This window comes from Mesoplodon mirus (genome assembly GCF_964341445.2).
Source record: "Mesoplodon mirus genome assembly, chromosome: 11".
Classification (NCBI taxonomy): Eukaryota; Metazoa; Chordata; class Mammalia; order Artiodactyla; family Ziphiidae; genus Mesoplodon; species Mesoplodon mirus.
In genome coordinates, this window is record NC_138987.1 from 77,136,868 (window position 1) to 77,164,601 (window position 27,734).

The 27,734-nt window shown below is 40.5% G+C and overlaps 1 protein-coding gene across 7 annotated transcripts in view; it reads left to right on the forward strand.

Annotated features, from left to right (window-relative positions):
- DENND5B (DENN domain containing 5B) overlaps positions 1-26,881 on the forward strand; it is a 210,632-nt gene extending 183,751 nt beyond the window's left edge. For all 7 annotated transcript variants that reach the window (XM_082634752.1, XM_082634753.1, XM_082634751.1 and 4 more), the window contains 9 exons: positions 5,788-5,916; positions 7,703-7,824; positions 10,552-10,697; positions 12,514-12,632; positions 13,475-13,662; positions 17,736-17,818; positions 18,035-18,161; positions 20,182-20,356; positions 21,853-26,881. In XM_082634752.1, coding sequence (XP_082490878.1) covers positions 5,788-5,916; positions 7,703-7,824; positions 10,552-10,697; positions 12,514-12,632; positions 13,475-13,662; positions 17,736-17,818; positions 18,035-18,161; positions 20,182-20,356; positions 21,853-22,036 — 1,273 coding nt within the window. In that variant the 3' untranslated portion in view covers positions 22,037-26,881. The remainder of the gene's footprint in view (positions 1-5,787; positions 5,917-7,702; positions 7,825-10,551; positions 10,698-12,513; positions 12,633-13,474; positions 13,663-17,735; positions 17,819-18,034; positions 18,162-20,181; positions 20,357-21,852) is intronic.
- Positions 26,882-27,734: the final 853 nt, after the last annotated feature.

A 27,734-nucleotide genomic window follows, 5' to 3' on the forward strand; every position in this document is an offset into this window, starting at 1 on the left:
GTCATGTGTCTTGGTAACAGATTGCTTAGCAGCTGGCATGAGTCCAGACATGTCTACAGGCTATCCCCTGTTATCTCTGACAACTCCCCAGGACCTTCATAGACGCCAGGTATCACCATACTGTCAGTTATAGAATGATTCTTTTCTTCCAAAGAGAAAGGCTTGGGACAGTAAATATTAATAATTGTACAAGTTGTTGTCTACTTATAAAAGAGGAGTATTACCATGCCGTTACCATTGTTACCAATTTCTTTCCAGAGTAGCTGCGCATATATCATCTAGCCATTCAAACTAGCACGGGCTTTCTCTAGTTGCCGTGAGCAGGGGCTACTCTTCATTGTGGTGCGCGGGCTTCTCATTGCAGTGGCTTCTCTTGTTGCGGAGCACAGGTTCTAGGCACACGGACTCAGTAGTTGTGGCTCTCGGGCTCCAGAGTGCAGGCTCAGTAGTTGTGGCACACAGGCTTAGTTGCTCCGCGGCATGTGGGATCTTCCCAGACCAGGGCTCGAACCCGTGTCCCCTGAATTGGCAGGCGGATTCCTAACCACTGCGCCACCAGGGAAGTCCCCCAACTTTTATTCTTAATGACAAAATGCAATTAATAATGAGGGGCATAGTAGAACATTACATGATTGAGGAGATTGTGAGTACTATAATCCAAGCATAGATATTCTGAATACGTAAACAAATGAACAGGATATCTGAGTAAATCCTAGAAATATCTGGTTTACGATGGGAATAAATTACTTGAGGGTAAATTGGCTACTCACTTTATCTTTTTATAAATAACGTGTACATATGAGCTGTGAGCATCTGGCTTTATTCTACACTAAAGTTAAATAGTCACGATTGATTTTGTTACCCTCAGAAGGAATATTTGAGGAATTTTTATGACTATACAGAATGTGGGCTCACACTCAAATTGGCTAATTCCTTAATCTCTCTAATAAATATTATTGTGTTTCATTGGTGATACAGTGAAATAAGCACCAGTTTTGGACTCAGGAAATGTGGCTTCAAATTTAGTTGCTGCCACTCTTAGGAATCATTCCGTTTTAGGGAACAGAAGCCCGTTCAAACTAGCTTCAGCAGAAAGGAGAATTTTATGAGAGATACATGAGGGTATTTTCCAGAATCCAAGCACAAGAACTGTGGCTGGATTGGAAACAGTTTTGTTCAAGGTTACTACTCTTCATCTCAGGAGAAGCAAATTGTCCCTGCTTTTCCCTCCACTTCTGCTGCTTCTCCTCCCCTCTGTCCCTTGCCCTCCTTTTCTGCTTTACTGTGAACACGCTCTCCCAAGCCCTGGCCTTAACATCCCTTATTTAAGCATTCAACAAAAACTAACTTGGTTTTTCAGTGTACTAATTTCCAGTTTCTGAGAGAAAACCTGATTGGCTCAGCTTAGATCAGGCAGATGCTGCTTATCCATTCAGTTCTAGCTGAAGGATAAGGAGCATCCGTCATGGTGGTACCTGAAGTTGTTGCTTCTGGTTCTTCTGGGTCTGTAGAAGGAGAGCTTCTCCAAGAATGTGAGTACCAGGAAGAAATGATTGGTAAAAAATGGGTGGCATCTCTAGAATATGTACTCTTTTTGTGACCTTGGGTGGGTCACTTAGTCTCGATGAATCTCAGTTTTCTCATTTTTGAAGTGAAATAATGATGGTCTCCCACTTACTAGTTATTGTGACAATCAGATAAGACCGAATACATAAAAATTAGAAAGCTTTGTACCAGGGTTGGACACAAATCAAATAAATAAGCTATTTAAACCGCACCATGTTTGCTTTTCTGTGAATTACCAGGATCTATTTTATTTTAATTTTTATTTTTGGCTGCATTGGGTCTTCGTTGCTGCGCACGGGCTTCCTCTAGTTGCACCGAGTGGGGTCTACTCTTCATTGCAGTGGCTTCTCTTATTACGGAGCATGGGCTCTAGGCACACAGGCTTCAGTAGTTGCAGCATGCGGGCTCAATAGTTGCAGCATGCAGGCCCTAGAGCACGTGCACCTCAATAGTTGAGGCGCATGGGCTCAGTAGTTGTGGCGCATGGCCTCAGTAGTTGTGGCATGCAGGCTCAGTAGTTGTGGCTTGTGGGCTGTAGAGTACAGGCTCAGTAGTTGTGGCACACGGGCCCAGTTGCTCCACAGCATGTGGGATCCTTCCAGACCAGGGATCAAACCCGTGTCCCCTGCGTCGGCAGGTGGACTCCCAACCACTGCGCCACCAGGGAAGTCCCCAGGATCTATTTTAGAAGTAATACTTGTATAATATTATGCTGAGTATCACTGTAATTACCTATAATAAATTATTCCAATTAAAAAGATTCAAATGGTATAACTACACAGAAAAAATTTTAATAGATTTAAAGTTTAATAACACAACACATATAAATTGTTTTAAAGCATAAAATTAGATATAGACTTACAAAGCAACAGAATTTTTTTTAGCTTTTTATATATACTAGGCCCTAGAGGGAGCAAAGAAGGATCCAAGGCTAGTAAGAAGTATTGGGTTCCTCATTCTCAGGGAGCTTTTGTCAAGCTGAGAAAAATGTATACCAAGAGAAAATGATAAAAGTAGTAGTGCACAATAAATGCAAATCAGACTATAGAATTCCATAAATTAGAGAGGTCATTGAAGGCTGCCACGGTCAAGGAAAGCTTTCTAGAAGAAGCTGGGATTTCAAACATGAATAGAATCAAATAAGGAAGCTAGAAGAGAGTAAGTACTTCACGTAATAAAATACAGAGTCTTATAAGTTAATTGCTTGGAATAGAATTTTTTAAATAGGAAAATATGTTGAGGCCAAGTGATAATGGGCCTTGAATGCAAGCCTGAGCAGTTCAGGCTATATCCTGTGAGCTTTTGAATATTCTGGGACAAAGGAATTACATTAGGAGGCAATCTTTTAGGCAGAGTAATTTCCCTGGTGCCAGTGAACAAGGGGCTTGAGGAGAAGAATCTGGTGGCCTCATCTCCTGATTCCCATGCTTCCTGCCAAAAAGAATACAAAAAAACAAACAAACAAAAATTAGTGCAAACATTTTTATGATGGGAGTGCTGATAGCCACCTAAATAAAAGAGGTTTCACTTTATGTATTCCAATCCTTCCCATTTTCCTTTAACATAACATTGTTTTTCAAATAATTATTTCCCATTTTGACATTCTTCACCTATCATGTCTCCAGATACTTAAGACCAGCATGAAACTAATTTCAGTAGACTTTACTATTTTAGAGTAGGAAGAATACTTAGGGAAAGATTATACAACATACGTACTTACCATACCTCATATAGATTCATTTTTAGTAGATACACTTTGATCAACTTGGTATTCCTGGATCATGTGAGCTTTAACCTGGTACTGTGCTCATGGTGGGGGGGGGGACCTTGTACATACTGTGGAACTTTAAGTGGTAAATACCTGAGCATTTCCCCCTTATTGCTTTTAGTCAACTGTGTGTGTCATCATTTGGACAATGTCAGTAGTTGAGGAACAGCCAGTGCTGTTTCCTAGGCTCATTTTGGAGGTGCCCGTGTGGGTCGTCCAGCGCCCACCACTGCCGCCACCACCAGAACCAGGGTCTAAGCGGGACTTGCCTGACACCATCTTTCTCCGTTCACGACCGTGTGTAATGATATTAGCCCTTTAAAGATAAATTAAGTCTGTCATAATTTCTGAAAAAAATTCTTAGAGGTTAGGTTGGTTAACGAAACGGCAACAGAATTTTCTTTTATTTCCTCATTCTGACTTGTTTTTAAGCCATCTCTTTAAGCCTCACTTGTGTGATGGGATAATGCTTTACATTTTATCAAGAGTGTTTGATCAGATGCAAGGGAGGCTGCCCCAGACGGGAAGCCTGAGCAGCCAGCCCAGCCACCCTGCCCCTGCTGGGGGAGGAGCCACAACGAGGCTGCCTAATGGGGCTGGTTTGACCTGAGCAGGTGACCAATGGCCAGGGGCGAGGAGGTGAGGGGGTGGGGCTGCAGAAGGCCCGCCTACAAATGGGGTCGAGGGGCGTGACCACACTGCAGAAGTGGAGCCCTTCCGCCCAGGGCTGGCAAGAAAGCCAAGTTGCAGGGGCGGGGGGGGGGTCGGGGATGTGGACCTGCGCGAACAGTATGGAGATACACGGGCACTCACGAGGCATCCAGGACATGGAACAGCAGCGCTGGGGACCCCAGGTGACCCGCGGCCCGGCGCAGAGAGCATCATGGCAGAGCAGGTGGCTCTGAACCAGACCCAGGTGTGTGGGATACTACAGGAAGAGCTGTACCAAAGTGATTCCTTCCACCAATATGATACACATAATCTTCATCATCATGGGCGCATCCAGCAACCTGGCCAAGAGGAAGATCTACGCCACCATCTGGTAGCTGTTCTGGGATGGCCTTCTGCCAGAAGATACCTTCATCATGGGCTACGCCCTCTCCCACCTCACAGTGGCCAATACACGCAAGTGGAGCGAGCTATTCATCAAATAGCATGTGGGATCTTCCCGGACCGGGGCACAAACCCGTGTCCCCTGCATCGGCAGGTGGACTCTCAACCACTGCGCCACCAGGGAAGCCCTGTTGCAATATTTATAACAGCTGAGATGAGTCATTCTGTACATTAAAGAAAAAAAAAAATCAAATCGGGCTTCCCTGGTGGCACAGTGGTTGAGAATCTGCCTGCCAATGCAGGGGACACGGGTTCGTGCCCCGGTCCGGGAAGATCCCACATGCCACGGAGCAACTAGCCCCGTGAGCCACAACTACTGAGCCTGCGCGTCTGGAGCCTGTGCTCTGCAACAAGAGAGGCCGCGATAGTGAGAGGCCCGTGCACCGCGATGAGGAGTGGCCCCCACTTGCCGCGACTAGAGAAAGCCTTCGCACAGAAACGAAGACCCAACACAGCCAGCCAGCCAGCCAGCCAGAAATAAATAAATAAATAAATAAATAAATAAATAAATAAATAAATAAGGCAAAATTCCTTTAAAAAAAAAAAAAAGGAAGGTATGGTGGGTCACAATCACAAAGACTTTTCAGTGAGTCATTGTACTGGTTCTATAATTACCCTGTCCCTTAGGCTTGTCCTTCCTGCTCAATCCTTCTTTCTCCTTAGGAGGAGAATCATTAGGAAGATAAATTCAGTCCTGCTGGGTATGGCATCAACTTCTACACAGAATACTAATATATACATATATGTAACATTCATTTGGGGGTTGATCACACAGTTTGTTTTTGGCCACACAATTTCCTAAGTCTCAAATTTTTAAGAATTTTTAATTTATTAGTATAGTACAGCTTGTATTCTAATACCATAGAAAATACAATTTCATATTTTCCATATGTTGTCAGGGCAATTTGAAAAATGATTCAGTGGATTAAAATTGTAGCATATACTACAACTGTAGAACAATTATTTTGAATAAGAACTTGAATATTCAGCCTGTTTTACTGCTTTTATTTTTCTGAGTGTCATGAATAACCAAGTGCCAGTTTATAGGTATCTATGAGCCTGAAACAAGATAAATAAAACCTGAAAGAGTGAATGAGTGTTAAATGCTTTATCTTAGGATATTGCCTGTGTGCTCGTGTTGTAATGGTAATTCTGATGTTGGACTAATTTCGTGATTCAGGTGGAACCCTGGAAGTTTAATCAACATAAATTGCGTGTTGCCTGTTGCTTCCTCTAAGTACAAAATAGCTTTTCTGTGCAAGGTGCTGTAACTCTTCAGTTCTTTTCCAGTTCAAGGTTAGCCTTAGGATTTACATCTTTGCTGTTTTACTATTCTTTAGGCATATTCAAAACATGAGTGAGATCAAGACTGATGTCGGACGAGCTCGAGCATGGATAAGATTGTCTCTAGAAAAGAAGCTCTTGTCCCAGCATCTCAAGCAGTTGCTCTCTAACCAACTGCTCACAAAGTAAGAGATGGACTCTTGAGGCATTTCTGTTTCTGTGACCTGTGTGCTTACAAAATAAATTGCATAGGCTGACAAGCTGGCTTCTTCAGGCTGAGTTGCTGACTCCTCTGCACATGAATTCCTTTCTAACACGCACGTGCTTCAGAAACTGTTGACCTCCTATTTGATTATATCTGGGAGGGTACAGATTTCAAAGCCAAGGGGCAGATTGTGCTCCTCTGTTCAGAACAAAAGCTAATAGTCCCACAGCTGATAGTACCATCCAAAAAAAATGGGTTGAATTTATGTAAACCGTATATCATATTGTAAAGATCACAACAAAACCAGGAGTGGTAAAAAACTAAAAAGGTCCACAGGAAAAGGCTTCTCTGAGAGTCTTGCTAATGCTTACATTTAGTAGTTTAGAGCCAGGAAACCAATCAAGTGCATATTAGTTCATTGTTAACTGTTTTGATAGTTTCCCTTTACCCCATCATGAAACCTTGGATGAAATGCATCATCCAGCTAATATGTATAGTAGAACTAATTTGAAGGTTGAGGACTTTGAGTTCTCTAGACCAAAGGTATGCAAAGAATTCAACAGAGACCTCAAACGTGACAGTGTTGGAATGCCACCAAAACCCAATTCTTTTTGTGATTTTGCATTTGTACATATCACTGTTGGGTTAAGTTACTCTCTGGAGCATTTTAGGATGAGTCTTAATGTCCAAAGTATAGGTTTGATAAAGAGTGCGTGATGTGAAGTACAGTCTGTGAACCTGACCTTGTTCTCTTAAAACTGATTACTCTCCCCACACCTTATCCCCACCCATAAGTCACTTGCCCTTTGTGGCCAAAGTACAAAGAAGAAAATGACGATCATTTAAAATCTTACTACATAAAGGTGACTACTAAATATTTCACATGTTTTCTACTGTACTTCTGTACATGTTCTCTTAGTTAAGATTATACTATATTTGCAATTCAGCATCATCTTTTTTTGGCTTAATATTATACCATAACATTTTCTACATCATAAGGATTTAGCCTCTGAAATCTGAATGCCTGTGTTCAAATACTACCTTTACTATTCACTATTTGAATGGCCTTAGACAAGATACTTAACTTCACTGTATCTCTGTTTTCCTCATCTATAAAAGGAGAATGCTAATAGACTTACCTCTCGTGGTCACGAGAATTAAATATATTAATAATTTAAAAATACTTGGAAAATGCTTAAATGTAAGTGCTTAATAAAAAGTTATTTATTATTTGGGGGAGTAGTAGTTTTGTTTTTGTTAAAGCTCTTCCTAAACTTTATTTTTAATGGGTATACAATGATATATTTTTACTTTTACAAATAATATTCAAGTGGACATTTGTGAGAACATCTTTGCCCACATTTCACATTATATCCCTAGGACTGAGTCCTTAAAGTAAAATGAATGACTCAAAGAATATGATTGGTTCAAAATAATTATTACCAACAAATTGCTTTTCTGAAAATTTCAGTTCCACTTTCTATTATTCACTGCCACCCCCCACCCCCCATCAGCAGTAGTCATCACTTTTCAATCTTTATTACTTTGAGAGACAATGGATTCACGGCAGGTTGTTTCTTTAATTACTAAATAGATTTAAATGTATTATTAACTGTATTTGTGTTCATTTTTGTGAATTGTCTGTTCTTTCTAGCTTAAAGTTTCTACCCATAGTTTGTCTAAGTGGAGGTGTTTATTTTTAGTGGAAGACATAATGAAAAATATACTATACTGTTATTTTGTGCTTGTCTTATACCCTTTCCTAGGAAGCTTTATAAACGTTATGCTTTTCTACGTTGTGAAGAAGAAAGAGAGCAGTTTCTTTACCATCTTCTTTCCCTCAATGCTGTGGACTATTTCTGCTTCACCAGTGTGTTCACCACTATCAGTAAGTCTGGAGAATTGACTGTTAAGTGAAGAGTTGCTCAGATGACTAATGGAATAAGAGTTTATATTTTTTAAAACGAGACATCACAGTACAGTGAGTCAGACACTGTGATATCCACCCACCCACCCCCCGGCCTACCCCATCTCCATTTATGAACGAAGGTTATGCCCCAGCAGCCGGAGATGCTGCTGGAAGACCACCCTCAGCTGTCAGCTCCTGTGGGGAGTGTCTCACCAAAGAAAACTACCTTACCTGAAGCTATCCCTCCTACCAGAGCTGGCCAGCATCCCTGCCTGATCCATGGGCTGTCCCAGAACTCACTGTGGGACCAGCTGAGCACTCACAGCATCAGAGCTCAGTTTCTTTCTCAGCCCATCGTGCTTTCTTCCTCACATTCTGCATGCTAATTTCTGACTCAGAGTCTACTTCCCAGGAAACCCAATCTGCAGTAGGAATTGGGATGGATGTAAAGAAAAATGTTTTATTAAACAAATATTCCAATATCTTACCTGAAACACATAAGTTCAAAGAATCAGTATATGATAATAAACTTATATAACTGAACATCATTAAACTTTGAAGATTCAGAAAGACTTCAGAATCTTGCTGGTTGTTGTAGGTCTATAGAGGGAGGAAATGATGATTGGAGACGTGTTTTTTATAAATTGAATTACAGCATTTATTCTGTTGCAGTGGGTCCCCTTCCCTACTTTGGAGAATTTTTACTTGTATCAGCAGTTTTATTCAGCTGCAAGTATCAGAAGCTTGGAAAATAGTGGTTTAAAGAAATCGGCTGTTTTAATTTTCTTACACAGTGCTAAGTCTTGGGGTAGGCAGTCCACAGTGCTGTCACGGACCCAGGCTCTTTGACAGTTACCAGTGCGTGCTAATCGCCTCCAGCGATGACTCTTCTCAGTCTACCCTCCAGCCCAAAGAGGGAAGGAGTGCCAAGGAAGAGGGGTTAGAATCTGTGCCAGAAAAACATAGTTTTCTAAGAAATCTCAATAAATATCACCAATATTTCACTGGGCACAATTGTGTAGGTTTTGGCCTTCAAAGTCTCTGGTAGAGGCAGACAAGGGGAAAATGGAGTTGGAATGGTTATTGGGCCAACCTGTATTATCTTTCAAGCTACTATTAGTTTACTAGAAACTAAGGTGTTATATACAGTTTTGAAAGAGAAGAAATAGCGGAGAGAGTTAGGATCCTAAGTTCCTCCCCATATATGCAGATTTCTCTTCATCTGAGGAACTCTTTCAATTAGGGGAATCGAAATACTTCATGAAATAAATATTCTGAGTTTAATAATATTGCTCTTTTTCTACTTTATGAAATCATTGTTGTGCATCTGTGAGCCCTTTGCAGCCACAGAACTGCTGACCTTAAACAGGGCTTTTTCGGTAGCTTTTCTTTTTTTTTCTTTTTTTTTTGGTAGCTTTTCTAATCCTGTCAGTGAAAGAAATGAAAGTAGCCTCTGGGCCCTAAAATAACATCTTGCACTAACCTCTTCTGCTTTCAGTTTCAAAAATCATTTGAGTCTCATGATTACTAAACCATGAAAGTATGGCCTTCCCTTTGACATTTTCCTTTCCTTCAGCCAAAATAAAAGGACAGAAAGGGAGGTTATTCTCCCAACAGAAAGTCGTCTATGTAAAGTTAGGGAAATGAACCATTTATCCCGTTCATTTTGCTCATCTAAGAGCACATTGAAGCATGAGCTCCTATTGTGAGGCTGTATCTGAGCCTGTTGTCCAGTAAATGTTTTTAATTCTACGTGTAGTTCTTTCAAGGAGGGCTTTCTATTAGCTGTCTTGTGGCTGAATGAACAGGAATCCTGAGAATACCAACCAAAATATTGATTCTACCCTGCTTTAAAAATATATATATATGGCTCTGAGGGATAAAAATACGCTAATGTGTTTGAGCCATCCCCATTTTTTAAAGGAAATGGAGGTATGTGTAATGCCCGTGTGGTTTCCACATTTGAGCAAAGGACAGTGATAGGACAGTGACATCTAGTGGTGTGCCTTTTGAAGAGCCTTCAGAGGGGAAAGATTTCTTACAGATCCCTTTCCATATCCTGATTCTTTCCCTGGGGCACCTCTTGCACATGAGTCACCTTTCCAAGTTGTAGTTTATAGACTTCATATTATGTCCAGAATGGAGGTGCTGTTGTTTATTATTCTTGGCTTTGCATATTGGACTGTAAAACTGGGATGGGAAAGTTCTGAAGTGCAGTGCTTTTAAGGGTTGGCCAAGAAAATCAGCAACAAGAGGATACTATCCAAGAAGTCATGTACCACCTTTTTTTATATGAAACCATACCAGTAACTGTGCTCATTTATACTCGATTCTGGAACAAAATTAATAAAAACATTAAAACAATGAAAATACTATATAGCACAGTCACTGTTTATGTCCTCAGAGATTCTGGTGCTAATGCCTGACATTGTTTATAAATGTAGTGGTAATGATAAGCATGTCATGTACACATGGTGATGTATATGTGTGGAAACCACAAATTTTGGGACTTTTGGCTTATAAACCAAACCTCATCTTTCTAGACTGGGGGAGGTTATGATCTAGCTTTTTGTTTAAGTACATCTTGATAGATCATTAAAAAGCAAATTATCTGTGAAAGCCCAGCCGAGTTCTTAATGTTTATTTGTTTTGTTATCAGGAGAATTTTATTGTAATTTTGTATTAATTTCAGCATTTTTCTTTCAGTGATTCCATATAGGTCAGTGATCATTCCCATCAAAAAGCTGAGCAATGCGATCATCACATCGAACCCTTGGATCTGTGTATCAGGAGAACTAGGAGACACGGGAGTAATGCAGATTCCCAAAAATCTCCTCGAAATGACTTTTGAAGTAAGTTCAGCTAATACCTTTCTCTTTTTTTTGCGGTATGCAGGCCTCTCACTGTTGTGGCCTCTCCCGTCGCGAAGCACAGGCTCCGGATGCGCAGGCACAGTGGCCATGGCTCACGAGCCCAGCCACGCCGTGGCATGTGGGATCCTCCCGGACCGGGGCACGAACCCGTGTCCCCTGCATCGGCAGGCGGACTCTCAACCACTGCGCCACCAGGGAAGCCCAGCTAATACCTTTCTTAGCACAAAGTGTCATACATAGTTCTATACAACGATGCCAGTTTCACTTTTTCATTTTTCCTTGAGTCAAATAATATAAAGGAGTAATTAAGCATGCAGGATCATTTTTGGGATTATATACCTAAAGTTGTCTTAAACACGTGAATTTTTGTATTTTTACTGTTATTTTAATTGTTAAGCTCTATTTTTCCACTCATAATGGTGCACTTTGGGGCTTTGCCAGGTCCTATTCCATAATTCCCAGTGCCTAGCACGGAACCTGGCAAGTAGAGAACATACAAGTAAATGCTTTCCCCACAGTGGTTCTCTTCCAAACTGTAAATTCACCCTGCCTGAACCTAGACAAAGGGACAGGGGAGCTGCTATCCATGCTTTTGGTTTTTAGACCACGTGGTGATATTTATAAAGTGATTTTGCAAAACTGTACCTTTCACTATGGTAGTCAGTTTTCAGGTCTTACCTGGTGAAGTATTCCCATACTTTTAAGCCCACATGCTGGTTGATCCTGGCACGCAGGAAGAAGACAAACAGCTGTTCTTGGTTCAGGAGGGAAGTGGTGCTAACTGAAATGTCCTGTTCTCATGTTCCTTGGAGTCGAGGAATAGCAGTTTCCACTCAGAGTCATAACGCTGCCCAAGAGCTTATTTTGACACTATCTACCTAGTGGGGTCACAGCCATCTGTATATAAAAGATTAAAATCCTTGGCTTTTCCTTGACTACCAAGTACGGAACATAAACTGCATTATAAGTCCCATCATTGCTGTTTCTAGACTCTCACATCTGCCTACTTCTTTCCACCTCTGCTGCCACAACTACTTCAAGATGCCATCCTCCCTCACCTAGATCGCCGTGATTCAAAGACGTCAAGGGCTTTGAGAACTCATAGCTCTGATGTTCCCAACCATACATAGTCAGTTGGGGTCTGTGATCTTTTATCAGAATTTAAAAGTCAGAATTTAGTTGACATTTATTTTCACCATTCCTATTATCATTGCTTTCTTTTGTACTTGTCCACAAAGGGTCAGGAAGGACACTGATAACTATGCTTTTTTTTGTTTTCTTTTTAACAATAGCTTCAAAGACTTCTAGGTGAGGTTTGAAGTCAGTTCTGCCTTAGTATTTTATTAGAAGCAGAAAAATAGTCATGTTGGTAGTTTTTTGTATCTATAATCGTTTCTCTGACCTCTCTGCAACTAAATCTAAACAGCATCCTTTTCCCACTTCTTGAGATTCTTCCCATCCTTCATAGCCACAAATCACTGACTCTGTGATGTTTCTGGGTTCTCCACTTAGAAATCATTGTTCTTCCCCCGTTTTCTTCAAGTACCTGTTTACATCTCTACTCTAGGGCATTGTGCAGTCCCTCTCATTTGATAGTTCATGTTCCTATGTCTCCTGTCTCATTAGAAGGGATCTATTAGATGTGAATATTTTTCTCTAGTGCACAGCAGAACACATTACGCAGAGTGGGTCCTCTGCAGTTCTTAAGTTGGATGGAACCATGGCACCACCGCTAAAGCTGAGAGGTAGCAGGAAGGGATCAGGTACTGAGTAACCTGTGGTCCTGTCCCTGCAGTGCCAGAACCTGGGGAAGCTGACTACTGTTCAGATCGGTCACGATAACTCAGGACTGTTAGCCAAATGGCTAGTGGATTGTGTCATGGTCAGAAACGAAATCACAGGACATACATACAGGTAAGTAAATGTCCTTGGGAGCTCAGACTTCTTTTAAGACTCTTTAGACAAGAAAAGGTTTGAGAATTGTTTTCATTCCAAAGCTTTTCCGCTGCCTTCTGAATTTTAGTTTAGTTTTTTGGGTTGTTTTGTTTTTGTTTATGTCATAACAAAATTGTGCTATTTTGTTCCAAATACAAAATTGTCCCCAAGATACTTTTAAGAAACTGATTGTGTTTGCTGCTAATGCTTATTAGTCCACAAATGTTGAAAAAGATTGGTGGAAGTCTGATTAAAAAAGGAAACAAAAAAGAAGCTTAAAATAATGTCAGTAAGAGGAAAGGCTTGTTCAGATGCTCCTGGGCAAAGCCAGCACTCTTCTTTGAGAACATTCTCCTCTTTTCTCCTGTAACTTAACTCCCACATTAACATCTAGTTTGAAGATATTGTTGTTGAAACTAACCCCAGAATTTTAATACAGACAAGGTATGAGAAAATATTAAAGAATTATTTTAATTTGATGATAACAATTTATTCTCTTTATATAAGAGAGAATATCTTTAGTTTTCAGAGACTCATACTAAAGTGCTTGGGAGTAAAATGTCCTGTTGTTTGTAATTTACTCTAAAATACTTTTAACAAAAAATAAAAATGAAGCATATGGCAAAATGTTATATTTAAGTCATAAGACACCCAGGGTGTCTCTTATCTTTTCTACTTTTTTATGTGTTTGAAACTTTTCATAATGAAAAAAGCAACCCACAGGCACTAAAATGATGGGCCTCACCCATGGTGCCATTTAAAAATTCTAATTAAAGCTACTAAGATATTGGTGATTCTGAAGTTTGTTTCTGTCCTACCAGGTTCCCATGCGGGCGGTGGCTGGGGAAAGGCATTGATGATGGAAGCCTGGAGAGAATTCTCATTGGAGAATTGATGACATCAGCAGCAGATGAGGATCTAGTGAAGCAGTGTCGGACTCCACCCCAGCAGAAATCACCCACCATGGCCAGGAGACTAAGCATCACTTCACTGACAGGAAAAACTACCAGTAAATAGATTTTTTATTTTCCAGTGTGTCATGTTGCAGGCATCATGTAGCCATTTCATAGAAAACTGTTGTATTAATGAATTACAGTAAGGAGATTGAAAAGAAAAAAGCTGAGGAAAATTAATTTGAGAGAAAGGCTTTAAGAGTGGGGAGAGAGGGCTTCCCTGGTGGTGCAGTGGTTAAGAATCCACCTGCCAATGCAGGGGACACGGGTTTGAGCCCTGGCTAGGGAAGATCCCACAAGCCGCAGAGCAACTAAGACCGTGCGCCACAGCTACCTAGCCTACGCTCTAGAGCCTGCGAGCCACAACTGTTGAGCCCACGTGCCGCAACTACTGAAGTCCACACACCACAACTGCTGAAGCCCGTGCTCTGCAACAAGAGAAGCCTGTGCACCGCAATGAAGAGTAGCCCCCGCTCACCACAACTAGAGAAAGCCCATGCACAGCAACAAAGACCCAACGAGGCCAATAAAATAAAATAAATAAATTAAAAAAAAAAAAAAAAGAATGGGGAGAGAAAAAAGGGGGAAAAATAAAGCAGGAGGGCTTCCCTGGTGGCACAGTGGTTGAGAGTCCCCCTGCTGATGCAGGGGACGCGGGTTCGTGCCCCGGTCCGGGAAGATCCCACATGCCGCGGAGTGGCCGGGCCCATGAGCCATGGCCGCTGAGCCTGCGCATCCGGAGCCTGTGCTCCGCAACGGGAGAGGCCACAACAGTGAGAGGCCCGCGTACTGCCAAATATATATATAAATAAATAAATAAAGCAGGACATTAACAAATAATTTAAAAGCCTGAAGAATTTAGATGTTAAAATCCAACAAAAACTGCATGCTTCTGTTTTAATTAAGCTTTGGAAGTATGAATAAATAATATCTTGCCTGAAACTTAAAGGAGGAATAAGGACAGTTACATGTTACAGTACTCCCACATCTAGTTATCCAGAGCCCCTTTTTCTAAGAGGAATTCTAAAAATTCCTCTCCCTACCCCACCCCCAACTTCCTGTAGAAGTGATAAAACAAAATACTATAAAAAAGTGAATTCTGTGGATAGGATACTATGTTCATATGCCATTTTGAATAGTATAATAAACTTCTAATTTATACTAATGTCTTTAATAGGCTGAATAATGTCTCCCAGGGGTATCAGATTTTAATCCCTGGGATCTGTAAATGTTACTTTATTTAGAAAAAGGGTCTTTGCAAATATAATTAAGTTAAGGAGCTTGAGATGGGGAGGTTATCCTGGATTATCCAGGTAGGCCCTAAATGCAATCACATGTATTCTTATAAGAGGGAGGCAAAAGGAAATTAGACGCACACAGAGGAGAAGACAACAGAAAGATGGAGGCAGAAATTGAAGTGATGCGGCCACAAGCCAAGGAATGCCAGAGCCACCAGAGCTTGAAGAGGCAAGGAGCAGCTTCTTCCACTGAGCCTCCAGAGGAAGTACAGCCTTGTCCACACCTTGATTTCTGCCTGGTGATACTGATTTCTGACTTCTGCCTTTGGAATTGTGGGAGAATAAATTTCTGCTTTTTTACGTTACCAAATTTGTGGTAACATAGTACCAGAACCACAGAAAACTAATAAAGAGGCAGTATGATTTAGTGAAAAATCACAGAAGTTTATCAGTGAAGTGGTTTTATTTCAGTTTATAGACAATAACCATGAGTAGAATAAGAGGTACCTAAGAGGTCCTTAGTTAACTAACAAAGCAGCTTCCTTAGATATTATTATTCCATATCCATTTCTTAGTACATAGAAATATATTAACTATTAGAATGATACAGTCTAAAAATCTCCCTTATTCGTGTATTGCCAGTGGGAATGCAAAAGGAAAAACCATTTGGCAATTTCTTTTTTTTTTTTTTTTTTTTTTTGCGGTACACGGGCCTCTCACTGTTGTGGCCTCTCCCGCCACAGAGCACAGGCTCCGGACGTGCAGGCTCAGCGGCCATGGCTCACAGGCCCAGCCGCTCCGTGGCATGTGGGATCTTCCCGGACCGGGGCACGAACCCGCGTCCCCTGCATCAGCAGGCAGACTCTCAACCACTGCGCCACCAGGGAAGCCCTGGCAATTTCTTTTAAAGATATACATATACTAACCATACACTTGACCCAGCAGTCCCACTCTAGATATATACCCAAAAGAAATGAATACATATATCTACACCAAGACTTGTACTCAAATGCTGCTAGCAGCTTTATTCATAATAGCCAAAATGGAAACAACCCCAGTGTCCACCAGCTGGTGAATGGAGAAGCAGATAGCGAGTGGTATATCTAGTCAATGGGATACTATTCAGAAATACTGTGGATATATCTAACATCACGGATGAATCAAAACTATTATGCCAGGTGAGAGAAACCAGACACAAAGGACCAGACACTATATGATTCCATTTGTATTAAATTCTAGGAACAGCAATATAATAACAATGAAAAGCAGATCAGCAGTTGACAGGGGTTATGAGCTGGGGAAGGGGATTGACTGAAAAGGGGAATGGGGGAACTTTTTGGGTTGATGGAAATTTTCTATATTATGTTTGTGGTGATGGTTATATGTCTATACATGTGTCAAAACTCATCAAATTACACACTTAAAATTGGTGAATTTATTGTATGTAATACCTCAACTATGCTGATTTAAAATTAAAAAGTGGATTTCAGTTCAGTCCTTCCAAATTATTACAACTTGTGAATCAGTCCAATTTTATGGGGTATTAATGTTTTCAGAGGCCTTATCCCCCACTTCTGGTCATATTTTCTTTCTCAATAAGCAGAAAAATTTAAATAACGTGAAACTCAGAGATGGGTACCGTGGTGTTTTTTTCACAGTGTGTGCAAGGTGATATTTAGAGAACTAAACGTTTTAACTTGGTTTCAAAGTAATGCTGATCAGCACAGGGTTCATTCGAAATGAATAAAAGCTTTCAACATAGATCTTCATGTTTAAAAGAGAAAGGTACAAGTAAAAAAATTACTAGGAGCTGGAGATGACACAGTATCAGTCCTTCAGTTATAAGAGGTTTCCATTTTAACAATTTTTTTGCGTTGGTATAGAAAAAACTTACTTGAGCCTTACCTGGAAAATGTCTTATGCAGGAAATCCTCCAGCAGTATGAATTTAAAGATTCTTAAATTCTAGACTGTATAGCATGTCATTTATAGTGTGATATGTGAGATTGATTTAAGAGTTAATCACTACAAGAAAAGACCAATTATTTAATTTTTCTCTTGTTACTTACTTCTATCCATGTATGAAACCTGTTTACCACCTTTTTTTCTTTTCCGTCCTTTTTTCCTTTTTCTTTTTTTAATCATTCTTGGGGTTTGGGAGGCAAAGGTGCTTTAGATTCCATTCAAGCAACCCACCAAGCTCTCCCTCAGGAAGGGGGCCTAGGTACGCAAGTACTGGCTGAGAGAATGAAGCAGTGCCCAGACTGACTAAGTGGCCAGAAAGAAACAGTTCTGGGCTTCAAGGCAGGGTGTCCCCATGTACCTGGCATCTTTAAACATATACCCTTTACTTTTAAGACAACAGCAAAGCACAAGATCCAAATTAGACATTCAGAGCTCCAGAAGCCTTAGCCTGTGCCTACTAAGGACTCGGAGGTAGGTGGGATAAGGGGTACCTGAGGAATGATGCTGTGGGTCTTTCCCACCTCTCTCCTTAGATCTGAGGACTAGCTAGCATTTTGTGACAGGCACCATGCCAGATGATTTACACCTAATATCTCATTCACTTTTCCCTGTGACCCAAGAGGTGTGTATTTCCCTGTTTTAGATTGAAGAAACTCAAACTCAGAGGAAGTTAGACAATTTGACCAAGGTTATGGCTTGCAAGTGGGATTTGAGGCTTGGGGGTCTTGGGGGTCTCTTGGTTTCTACTCCATTGTGCCAATATGCCTCTCCCTTGGCCAAACTGGCCAAGGCAAGTTTCATGGGACCCTGACAAGCCAGCCTGCTCTGGTGAAGTGTTTCCACCACAGGCAGGCACAGTTGATGTCCTGTAGTACTTTGGTTTATTTCCCTTGCATGAGAATTCAGCCATTATTGATTATTTTTTAGAACCCAATGCTGGACAGATCCAAGAAGGAATTGGAGAAGCTGTGAACAATATTGTGAAACATTTTCACAAACCTGAAAAAGAGGTATGATGGGCTATAAAACTTAATATGGTAGGATTTTAAAGCTGCTTTATACATGATACATAAAGCAATAAAAGGTGCTTTAATTTTCATTTGTAAGCTTTCTAATAGCTGCAAAAAAAAATGCTTCATAGCTACTCTCAGCACTTGTTCCTCTAGTATTTTTCTTAAACATCGAGCAGGAGCTTATTCTCCGGCACTGTGTGTTGCCCTCCACAGAGAGGAAGCCTCACTGTGTTGCTGTGTGGAGAGAGTGGCTTAGTCGCAGCGCTTGAGCAAGTTTTCCACCATGGCTTCAGATCTGCTCGCATCTTTCACAAGAACGTCTTCATCTGGGACTTCATAGGTAAATTAAAGCTGGTGTGTGTTGTTATAAGTTCATCAAAGTGTTTCTTAGAAAACTCAAACTCAGGAATTTGAGTGAATAAGAGTTAGTGATAAGGGTGTATGTTTTTAAAAGTAAATATCAAATATTTAGTATTTAGTATCTGTGCTTTTCATTCAATCAACAAACATATATAAATGTCCACAATATTCTAAACAGTATTCTAGATGCTCAAGATATACATAAAGATAAAAGTAAACAAAACACAGAAATTCCTATGGTTGACAAATTTATAATCTGGTAGGGGCAAACAATACACAAAAACATAACAGATATGCAATTCATCTGATATATTGGAAGGTCATCGTTGATCCAGAAAAAAATAGAGCAAGGTGAAAGGCAATGGAGTGGGAGCACTCTTTTAATTGGGGTGCTTATAGACTTTGTTGACAAGGTAACATTAAGCAAAGACTTTAAGGAAGCGAGCCTTGTGAATTCGGGGAAGAGGGCACTGGAGGCTGAAAGAAGCGCCCCGGCAGAGCAGGGTGGGGCTGTGCTTGGCCTTGCATGGAGCAGCAGGGATGTCGGTGGGACGGGAGGGGCCGGAGCAGAGTGAGGGAGAGGGGCTGGGATTCGCAGGAGAGGGTGTTTACTGCCAGAGCCGGTTGTGGAGGGCCTTCTAGGCCTCTGGAAGCACTTTGTTCTTTGTACTGAATGGCATGGGAAGTCCTTGGAAGGCCTGGAGCTAAGGAGTGACATGATATAATCTATGTTTTACAAGGATCACTCTAATCTGTGCTGTCCAGTATGGTAACCAGTAGTCACATGTGGCTATTTAAATTGGCTTAATTTAAATTAAGTTTAAAATTCACTCCCTCAGTCACACCAGCCCTACCAGTGGCTGTAGAACTGGAACTGGACCTTGCAGATGTAGAATAGTTTCATCATCATGGAAAGTTCTACCGGAATGTACTGCTCTAGCTCGCTAAACTTTGTATTCTTTATTTTGCTATGCAGCTTCTTCTACAATTCCCAGTTTCTTTAACAGGGAGATTAATCATTTCATGTTTGTAAATAAGGCCTGGCTGAAGTAGTTGATTTTATCCAATAACTTTTAGACAAAGAAAGGAAGTTGACAGTGCTAGGCCCCGTAGAGTGGGTTGTTTTTTTTCTTTTGGAGTGCATAGACTCTCACTGCTCCTGCTTCTGATATGTGTATACATAACTCTTCCTCAGATTTTTTTTTAATAAATTTATTTTTGGCTGTGTTGGGTCTTTGTTGCTGCACACAGGCTTTCATAGTTGTGGCGCACGGGGGCTACTCTTCGTTGCGATTCGTGAGCTTCTCATTGCCGTGGCTTCTCTTTGTTGCGGAGCACGGGCTCTAGGCGCACGGGCTTCAGTAGTTGTAGCACACGGGTTCAGTAGTTGTGGCTCACGGGCTCTAGAGCGCAGGCTCAGTAGTTGTGGTGCATGGGCTTAGTTGCTCCATGGCATGTGGGATCTTTCCGGACCAGGGCTTGAACCCGTGTCCCCTGCATTGGCAGACGGATTCTTAACCACTGCATCACCAGGGAAGTTCCTCTTCCTCAGATTTACTGAAGCAGTTCCATTTCAAGGATTTTGTTGCACAGTGATAGCCAGCCATTCTATAACTAGAACAAAGGGCGCCACCTCAATGGCTACCATGTCTTTGCTACTTACTCTTAGAAGGCTCCAGTCTTAACAGACAAGTTCATGGGTTTTTTTTTTTCTTTGCTGTCAATTGCCATTTCTTGAAGGTATTCTAAAGAGAGTAAACTTTCCAGCCTTCTGGAATGCAGTCTAGATTAGAAAATAAACTCCTGGGAGCATATTGTTCTACCGTGAAACATGGGCCTCTAGAATTTATTGTGAAATCAGTGATAAAGTAATGGTTTTGGTTTTAGGACTGGCTATAATGCAAAGTGTCGTTAGTATTCCCAGAATAAACCAAGTGATTCATCTTTTTTTATTTGAAGTATTATGTGTATTGTGATATGACTCTGACTTCCTTCTCCAGAGAGAGCAGTTGCTTATTTTGAAACAACTGACCAGATTCTAGACAATGAAGATGATGTCCTCATTCAGAAATCATCCTGCAAAACCTTCTGCCACTATGTAAATGCTATTAATACTGCACCCAGGAACATTGGGAAGGACGGCAAATTCCAGATTTTAGTTTGCCTTGGAACACGGTATTAAGCCAGTTCTTGACTTTCCCTATCTTTGTCACATGTTGAGCAAGAATTTAGAAAAGATTATACCAGATCATGCCCCTTCCAAAGCTCTCCCGTGGGTTTCTTTCGTACCAAATTTTATGAGACTCCTGTTTATTGGGTGCTTGCTATGTGTTGGGCAGTGTGCTCCGCTGCATGAAGTAGCAAGCGATATCCCCACTGTATAGATGAGAAAACAGAAAGTAGAAGAGGCACGGATAAGTTAACAGACTTTCCCAAGGTCACACAGCTAGAAAGAGGCAAAGCCAAGATTTACACCTAGTCGCACTCCAGAGCCCAAAGCTCTGAACCGTTACACAGTACTGCACCAGAGGTGGGTGGATAAGTAATCGGTAGATTGGTAGATAATTAGACACGCCAGCGCATTCACACATATGTATTTCCTGTCTAGAGCTTGTGTAGTGTGTATGTGCTACCATGTTGCTTTAAGTTTAATACATTGTGGAATTCTTACTACCTAAGTAATTCTTACTATGGAGAGTCTTCTCTTTAAGACAATTTCCTACCCCTTTCTTTTTTGAAAATGACACATAGGAGCTGTGCACTCCGTTAATTTTAAAACGGCTCTCAGAATGGTAAGAAATGAACCACATAGATCTTTAGAAGATTTTTTATCTGTGCAATGTTTGTTTTCTTCTAAACCCCTAGAAGCCCCAGCAAGAGGTGCAGGATGGCCTAGCTGCCTGGTCATGAAAGCGTAGTGAGAGGTGCTCAGTGAAGATGTCTTAGCTACTTAGTGACAGATAGTGACAGATAGCTAATGTCAGCTTAATCAGGAAACGCTGAAGATTGAGATCCTGTCCTCCTGAGCTCTGTATTTCTTCTTAATAAAAGCTGCCCAATTTCAGCTGTGTTTTTTAAAGTTCCTTTTGAGTATGATCCTTATCTCCTTTTATCTCTTTACTGTTCTGATTTATTAGACCAGCGCAACCCCTCTTTCGGTTTATAAAATCTACTTAATGTTTTTCTGCTTTGATTTTGTTCCTTACCTTGTAATGTTGTGTAAATTTTTTTAAAAAGCGCTAGTCCCTACAATTAAATGGAGACTTTCTTCCCAAAAGGTCAGTATACTTTGGCATGCCTTGCCACAGATGTCTGATTAACATCCCTGTAAAAAAGAATACAGAATGGCATTCTGCCTTTTTTTAAAGTGGTAGAATCAGAATAGAGAATTTCTTGAATACATCTAAGTCCTTATGGCCAACTTGTGCAGACCCACTTTTAGAATCTGATGGGTTTCCTCGTTAGCTTACACTGTCTCATTACCTTATCTTTTTAACCAGTCATTATCCAGCTACTTGACTTTGGTTTTGTCTTTGGTGACCTCAGAGCTTGGCTAGATTTTTCCCCCATCCAGTCCCACACCCACACCTTCCCGTCAAAAGCTCCAGTGTGTGCCTTGTTCTGCAGCGAGGGCAGCAGTGCTCAGGACTTGTTTCTGTTTGGGTCTGTAGGGATCGCCTGCTCCCACAGTGGATTCCGCTGTTAGCTGAGTGTCCTGCCATCACCCGAATGTATGAGGAGAGTGCCCTCCTGCGAGATCGCATGACCGTCAACTCCCTCATCCGCATTCTGCAGACCATCCAGGACTTCACCATAGTCTTAGAAGGCTCACTCATCAAAGGAGTGGATGTGTAACCCAATTAGCTAGAAACTCTCAGTCCAGACCCCTTGTTCCTGAACCTTCCCCAACGATGAGGACCGATTTGGACTTGTCTGACGAGGTAGTGAGTCACTGCAGGGGGCAACACACCGTGTCCCCCAATTTGAACAATCCTGACACTACAGACAAGGTAAAGTGCTGTATTGTAGTTCATTTGAACCTGGAATTTAGTATAAAATAGAGTATTTTCATGTGTTAGATGTGTGTAAATATGCTCTCTTCTTTGAGAAATTATATTACTCTAATAAGATAACTTTTCTTAGATTGAATATTCCTGTGACTTAAAATAAGTAGCTTAAAAGTATTGGGAGTTGGGGGGGTGGGGAGGAGAAAGAGTGGTGCTAGTCAGGAAGAAGCCAGTAAACATGTAAATACAGTGCAACCCAGTGGGGCTTTTTTTTTCCTCCAGGTATCACAAAGGAACTCAGAATGCATTGCTGTGTCGTAGCCAGCCATCCTGGTGTCTGATCCTTTGTATTGTGAATGTAAACAGCTTTACCTACTGTAGGGGATGGTAGCCCTCACTTATAGCTTTTAAGTTTCACATGGTTTCATACGTTTGAATTGAGCCACTTTTCCAGTCCTTTGGAAAAATTTTTCCGTCAGCACAAGATATGATTCAAATATTTTAAATACTATACCCCAGGAGCTCGGCTAAACTGGAAAGAGAACACACAAAGCCCTGAGAAGTGTGTTAACTTGTGGGATTATAACTTCTTTACACTTTGGAAAGATTAGCCTAGACTAACTTCATTCTTGGCATTTTTATTCTTGTTATTTGAGGTACTTTGGGGAGATGTGAATTTCAGAGTGTTGGCCTCATGGTCTTAAGAACTGCAAACAGCAGTTTGATTCTGTACTTTTAATTTGGCCATCTCAACCCTGCAGTGGTCCCTTACCTCTTAAGGATAACCACAAACACGGTCTTTGTTTGGTTCCAATCACCCGCCTCCCCTCTCCCGGTGCACATCCCCCCTCAGGAAGTGGGAAGAATGTTTAAGGAGGAGGAGGGCCCTGTGTGGCTTGGAATGTTTTTGTGAAAGTATTTGTTGACCATGATAATGCAAATAACAGAAGAAGAGAGAAAGAATGAACCCTTTCTGGGTGTTTCAGGGCAAGCTTTATGTTCTTTTGTGAGCAGGGGTGAAAATGTAAAACAACTGGCCCGGAGAAGGTAGAGGCCAGTACTGACCAAATGGAAGGCAAAACAAGAGGCAACAATTTTAGGAGACCAAACATTGTGAGTAACTTTCCAGTTTGGTGTTTTTTAAGGAAGTTAAATAAATTTGGTATTAGCTCGTTACCTTAAGTCTTCATCTTATGGTGAGTCCTTTAAGTCTAATTAGGCATTTGCATGTTGTTAGCAGGGAAATTGCCTCAGCAGAGCTCCAGATTTTATTCCCAGTTGTGGCTGAGAAGCAAAGCCATGGCCTCTCAGGACCCTTGTGTAATCTGAGGGTCCAGGCTTTTTAGCCAAGAGCGTTGTTTACCTTTTTTCCTGGAAGAAGAAACTAATGAAACAAGTGCCTCACTCTCCCTTTATCAAACACTGTATTCAGCCAAGGCACACGCCCTTTTACTACGTGACTGAGTCCTTGAGGAGGGTAGGGAGAGTTGAAGGCAGCATTTAGAAACCCATGGAAAGGGTTTAAGAAGATGGTTCTGGGTGACCTGGGTAGACCAGAAATTGGTTTGCCTACAGCTAACGTTTGTCCACAGTGGTGTGGCTGTTCCAGGGACATGGAAAGTCTGTTATGGGAAACATCCGGAACCTGTTTCACACTAGACACTTACTGTTCCAATGACGAGAAACCATAGCGTGATCCGATCCCGGATTTTGTCCTTGTTACCTTTTCCACAGGCCGTGCTTCTGACACATGCTGGGCAAACAGAGAGATGGCTTAGGTTAGCAGGCTAGAACTGAGTCGTCTAGTCTAGCCTTCTCATTTTACAGATGGGAACACTTAAGGGTCAGAGAGATTAAAGACTTACCCGCACACCTGGACAGCGACAACACAGAGTCTAGAATTCATGTTTTTTATTACACCAGGCTGCACGAGACTGGCCTCTGAGGCATTCTTATTAATAGTCTTTCTACCCTTGGTTGTTTATTCATCTACCTATACAGGTAGCACAGGGATTAATATTCATTTTAACAAATTGTCCTTAAGTTATAGAGAATCACACCTATTATAAAAAGTAGGAGCAGGAATTCTCTGGTGGTCCAGTGGTTAGGACTCCATGCTCTCGCCGCCAAGGGCCCGGGTTTGATCCCTGGTCAGGGAACTAAGATCCCACAAGCCTCACGGTGCAACCAAAAAAAAAAAACTAGGAGCAAAATTGGATTTCGGACCTGTGAATAAAACCATTACTTTATCTTCCCCAAAGAGTTATACCTAAAGTTTCATCCCACTTTCTGTTGTCTGACTATAGTAGTGAGATGACCAATTTCAAAAGAAGGAATCACATCAGAACTGACACATCCTCTAGAATGCTAGGCCCTTTAGAGTGGTCACCTTGGGAGTCCATATATGTATGCCAATGATAAAGCCAGTGCTCCAGACACCTGGGGGACCTCCTTATGAGCTGCCTGAATGACCTACAGTCCATTCTTTTGAATACTGCCAGTGATGGGAAATGGTGGCCCTTCAAAACAAATTTAAAATTTGAAACAACAAAAAGTCCTTAGGTTACAAGTTGATGAATGAAAAGGATACTTAAGCAAAGTTTGGGGTCACATAAGAAACTCAATTCTAAAGAAATAAGACTTAGTTCTTACATGGCTTATAACTGTCTTTGAGGCAATATCAAAATATTTTGAGTGGGACAGTAGCAGAATCCTTAGAATAAATGTACATAGCCTTCTAAGCTGACTTCTGAAGGTCATTCAGAGGTATACTTTCTGCTCTGTTAACACTTTATTTTTTTTTCCTGTTAATACTTTAAATTAGTATATTGCTTTGTCATCACACTTCAAAGTTAAAGTACATAAAAATCTATTTTGTAATTGACTTTTTTTTTCCTCAAAATAAATTAAAAGTAATGCCTGGAATCATAATTAGTATTTTCACATAATAATAGGTTAAGAAGAAATTGTTTTAAAATTAAATTGCCAAAAATATTATCTCTTGAAACATTTATCTTCCAAGTGTTTTTCAAATGTCCTGAAACTCCTAATATCATCAACCTTGGTGACATAGTGGCATTACACCGACATTGGTATTATGTGTGAGACCCTGAAGCTGTACCCTGTCTGGGGGCTTACCAGCGCCTTAAAAATGACTGAGGCTCAGTGTGGAGTAGTATAAAGTAGGGTTCTCAGTGGAGAAAAACGGGCTACTGAGAACAAAAGGAAGGCCTCCCAACCTTCTCCATCCTCTTTCCCACTGGGGACAAGAATTTGATAGAAGAACCTAAAGCTTGCAAAAGTTTATGATTTCCCTCTAAAATTTATTTTAAATATTTCACACATTTTGTACCTTTTGTAACACTATGGTATTTACTTTAACATGGCTTTTTAAGAAATCATTTTAATGAACTTCTGTCACACTATGTGAATGATACAGGGGAAATACTGAATTGCTCATATTTCCTTTTTTTGGCAATAAAGCACTGTAGTATGTATATCTAAGTAAAAGAGGGATAGAGGCTATACATAACAGTTAATGTGTAGTAAATGTTGACACCTCTGAGATATTTTGAAACTTGAGGCAACAGACAAGGACCTCAGATTCCCCAGGGAAATATTTATTTGACAGCATTGGAAGTGTAACTCTTAATGATGAAATAGCTTCTTTCAGCTAAGAATTATGATTTTTTCAGTAGATTTTCATTTTGAGAACTGTGAGTATTTTCTCTGTGAGGTTTACAGAAACTAGTCTATCTTTTTCACCATTCGAAAAGACAGTCTGAACCGTAGCTATTTACATTTCAGTATTAACACACCTTCACTGATTGAGAATGGAGTCTTGAGATCTTCTCTACTTTTGTAAAGTGAATCAATCCTATTTCCAAGTCATCCGTGTCATTTGAAGTCCATGTTTCTTATATAAGTATTTATTACATTACCTTTTAGTGTAAAAGGAGGCAGAAACAAATAATAAGCTACTAGATCTCTTATTCCTATTAAAATACATTTATAAATCTCTTGAATCAAACTGATTTCCAAGCTTTTTGAAGAGGGTACCGATGGAGTGAGATCAGAGTAATCCAAGGAGAACCTCATCCTTTCAGATCTTACTAGACCTGATTGTCCTCTCAAGGACAAAATAAAGATTGGCTCCAGAAAGTTATCGCATTGAGCAGTTAATACCAGAGTGGAAAAAAATCGTCAAAAACACTCTCCTCATTTGAAGGAATCCAGGGTATCCTTGGGTTATGTGGGAGGGAATCACATTTGACCCAATTACCTAAATGTATTTACGTGTGGCCCAGCCTTTATTCCAAACACTAGATAGATCTTGTTAAAAGTAGAGAGATATGGTAAGAGTTCCTGTTGTCAATCAAATGAGGGTGTTAAACTTATAAAAAGAATTCTCTATGTTACACTTGAACCATGTATAAATGTACCCTGTGTATCTTTTTTTTTAATGAGCATTTCTGCATTTAAATTATATTGTTTTCTTTGTATTGTTAACAAAATGCACCAGAACTGGATTTTTTTTCTCATCTGAGCATACTTAAAATTTAAAGAGTATTGTGATATCAAGCACTTTAACATATGTATCAGAGAAACTGATGTGGGTTTTTCAGGTTTTGGAGTACATTTAAATATGACTTTTCATGCTTCATTCTTTACAAATAAAACTGTGGGGTTGATACTTTGTTTTGCTTCATTTTTATAGAACCTTAATACTGAGCAGTTCACGGGGCAAGTGAGTCCAGAAAGTAGAGAGATAAAACCATTATGAGAGATAAAACTACATAAAACCATTATGTAGTAGAAATATAGCCTGCTGGGCAACTGGTTATCTAAAGGGGTTAAAAAAAAAAAAAAAAAAAAAAACGCTACCTCACACCATATAGAAAGATCAATTAATTCTTGGCTTAACAACCTAAATGTAAAAGGCAAAACAAAAATTTTTGAAGAAAATGTAGAATGTATTTATGAACTTGGGAAAGGGTAGTATTTAAACAAAACACTCAAAAATAACTAGCTTTTTAGTCCGTAGCAAAAATGAAAGGCAGAGATTCATTATTACCCACTATATGTTAAGCATTACTTTAGGTTAAGGACATAAAGCAGTTTAAACATACACATACATCAAATTCCTGCTATCATGGAATTTATATTCCAATGGAGGAGTTAAACAATAAACATGACAAATAGGTAATACATATAGCAGTTAGATGTTATAACAACAAGCAAAGAAGAAGGATTGAAAGTATAGTTGGGACTGCTTAGAGATGGACTGCAATTGTACATGGGTTAGCCAAGGAAAGCCTCACTGAAAATGGAGTTGTCTTTAGCAGAAATTGGAAAAAGCGTAAGAGAAACAAGTTTACAGGAGGAACATCAAGAGCTTACTTTTGGCAGTAAGCTTGGCATGCCTCATAGACATCCAAGTAAAGATGCTGATAGACAGTTGCACATACGGATTCGGAGTTCAGGGGAAAGTAATGGTGTGTTTGTCGGGGTCCAAATCAAGAAACAGAAATCACACAGCAATTTGA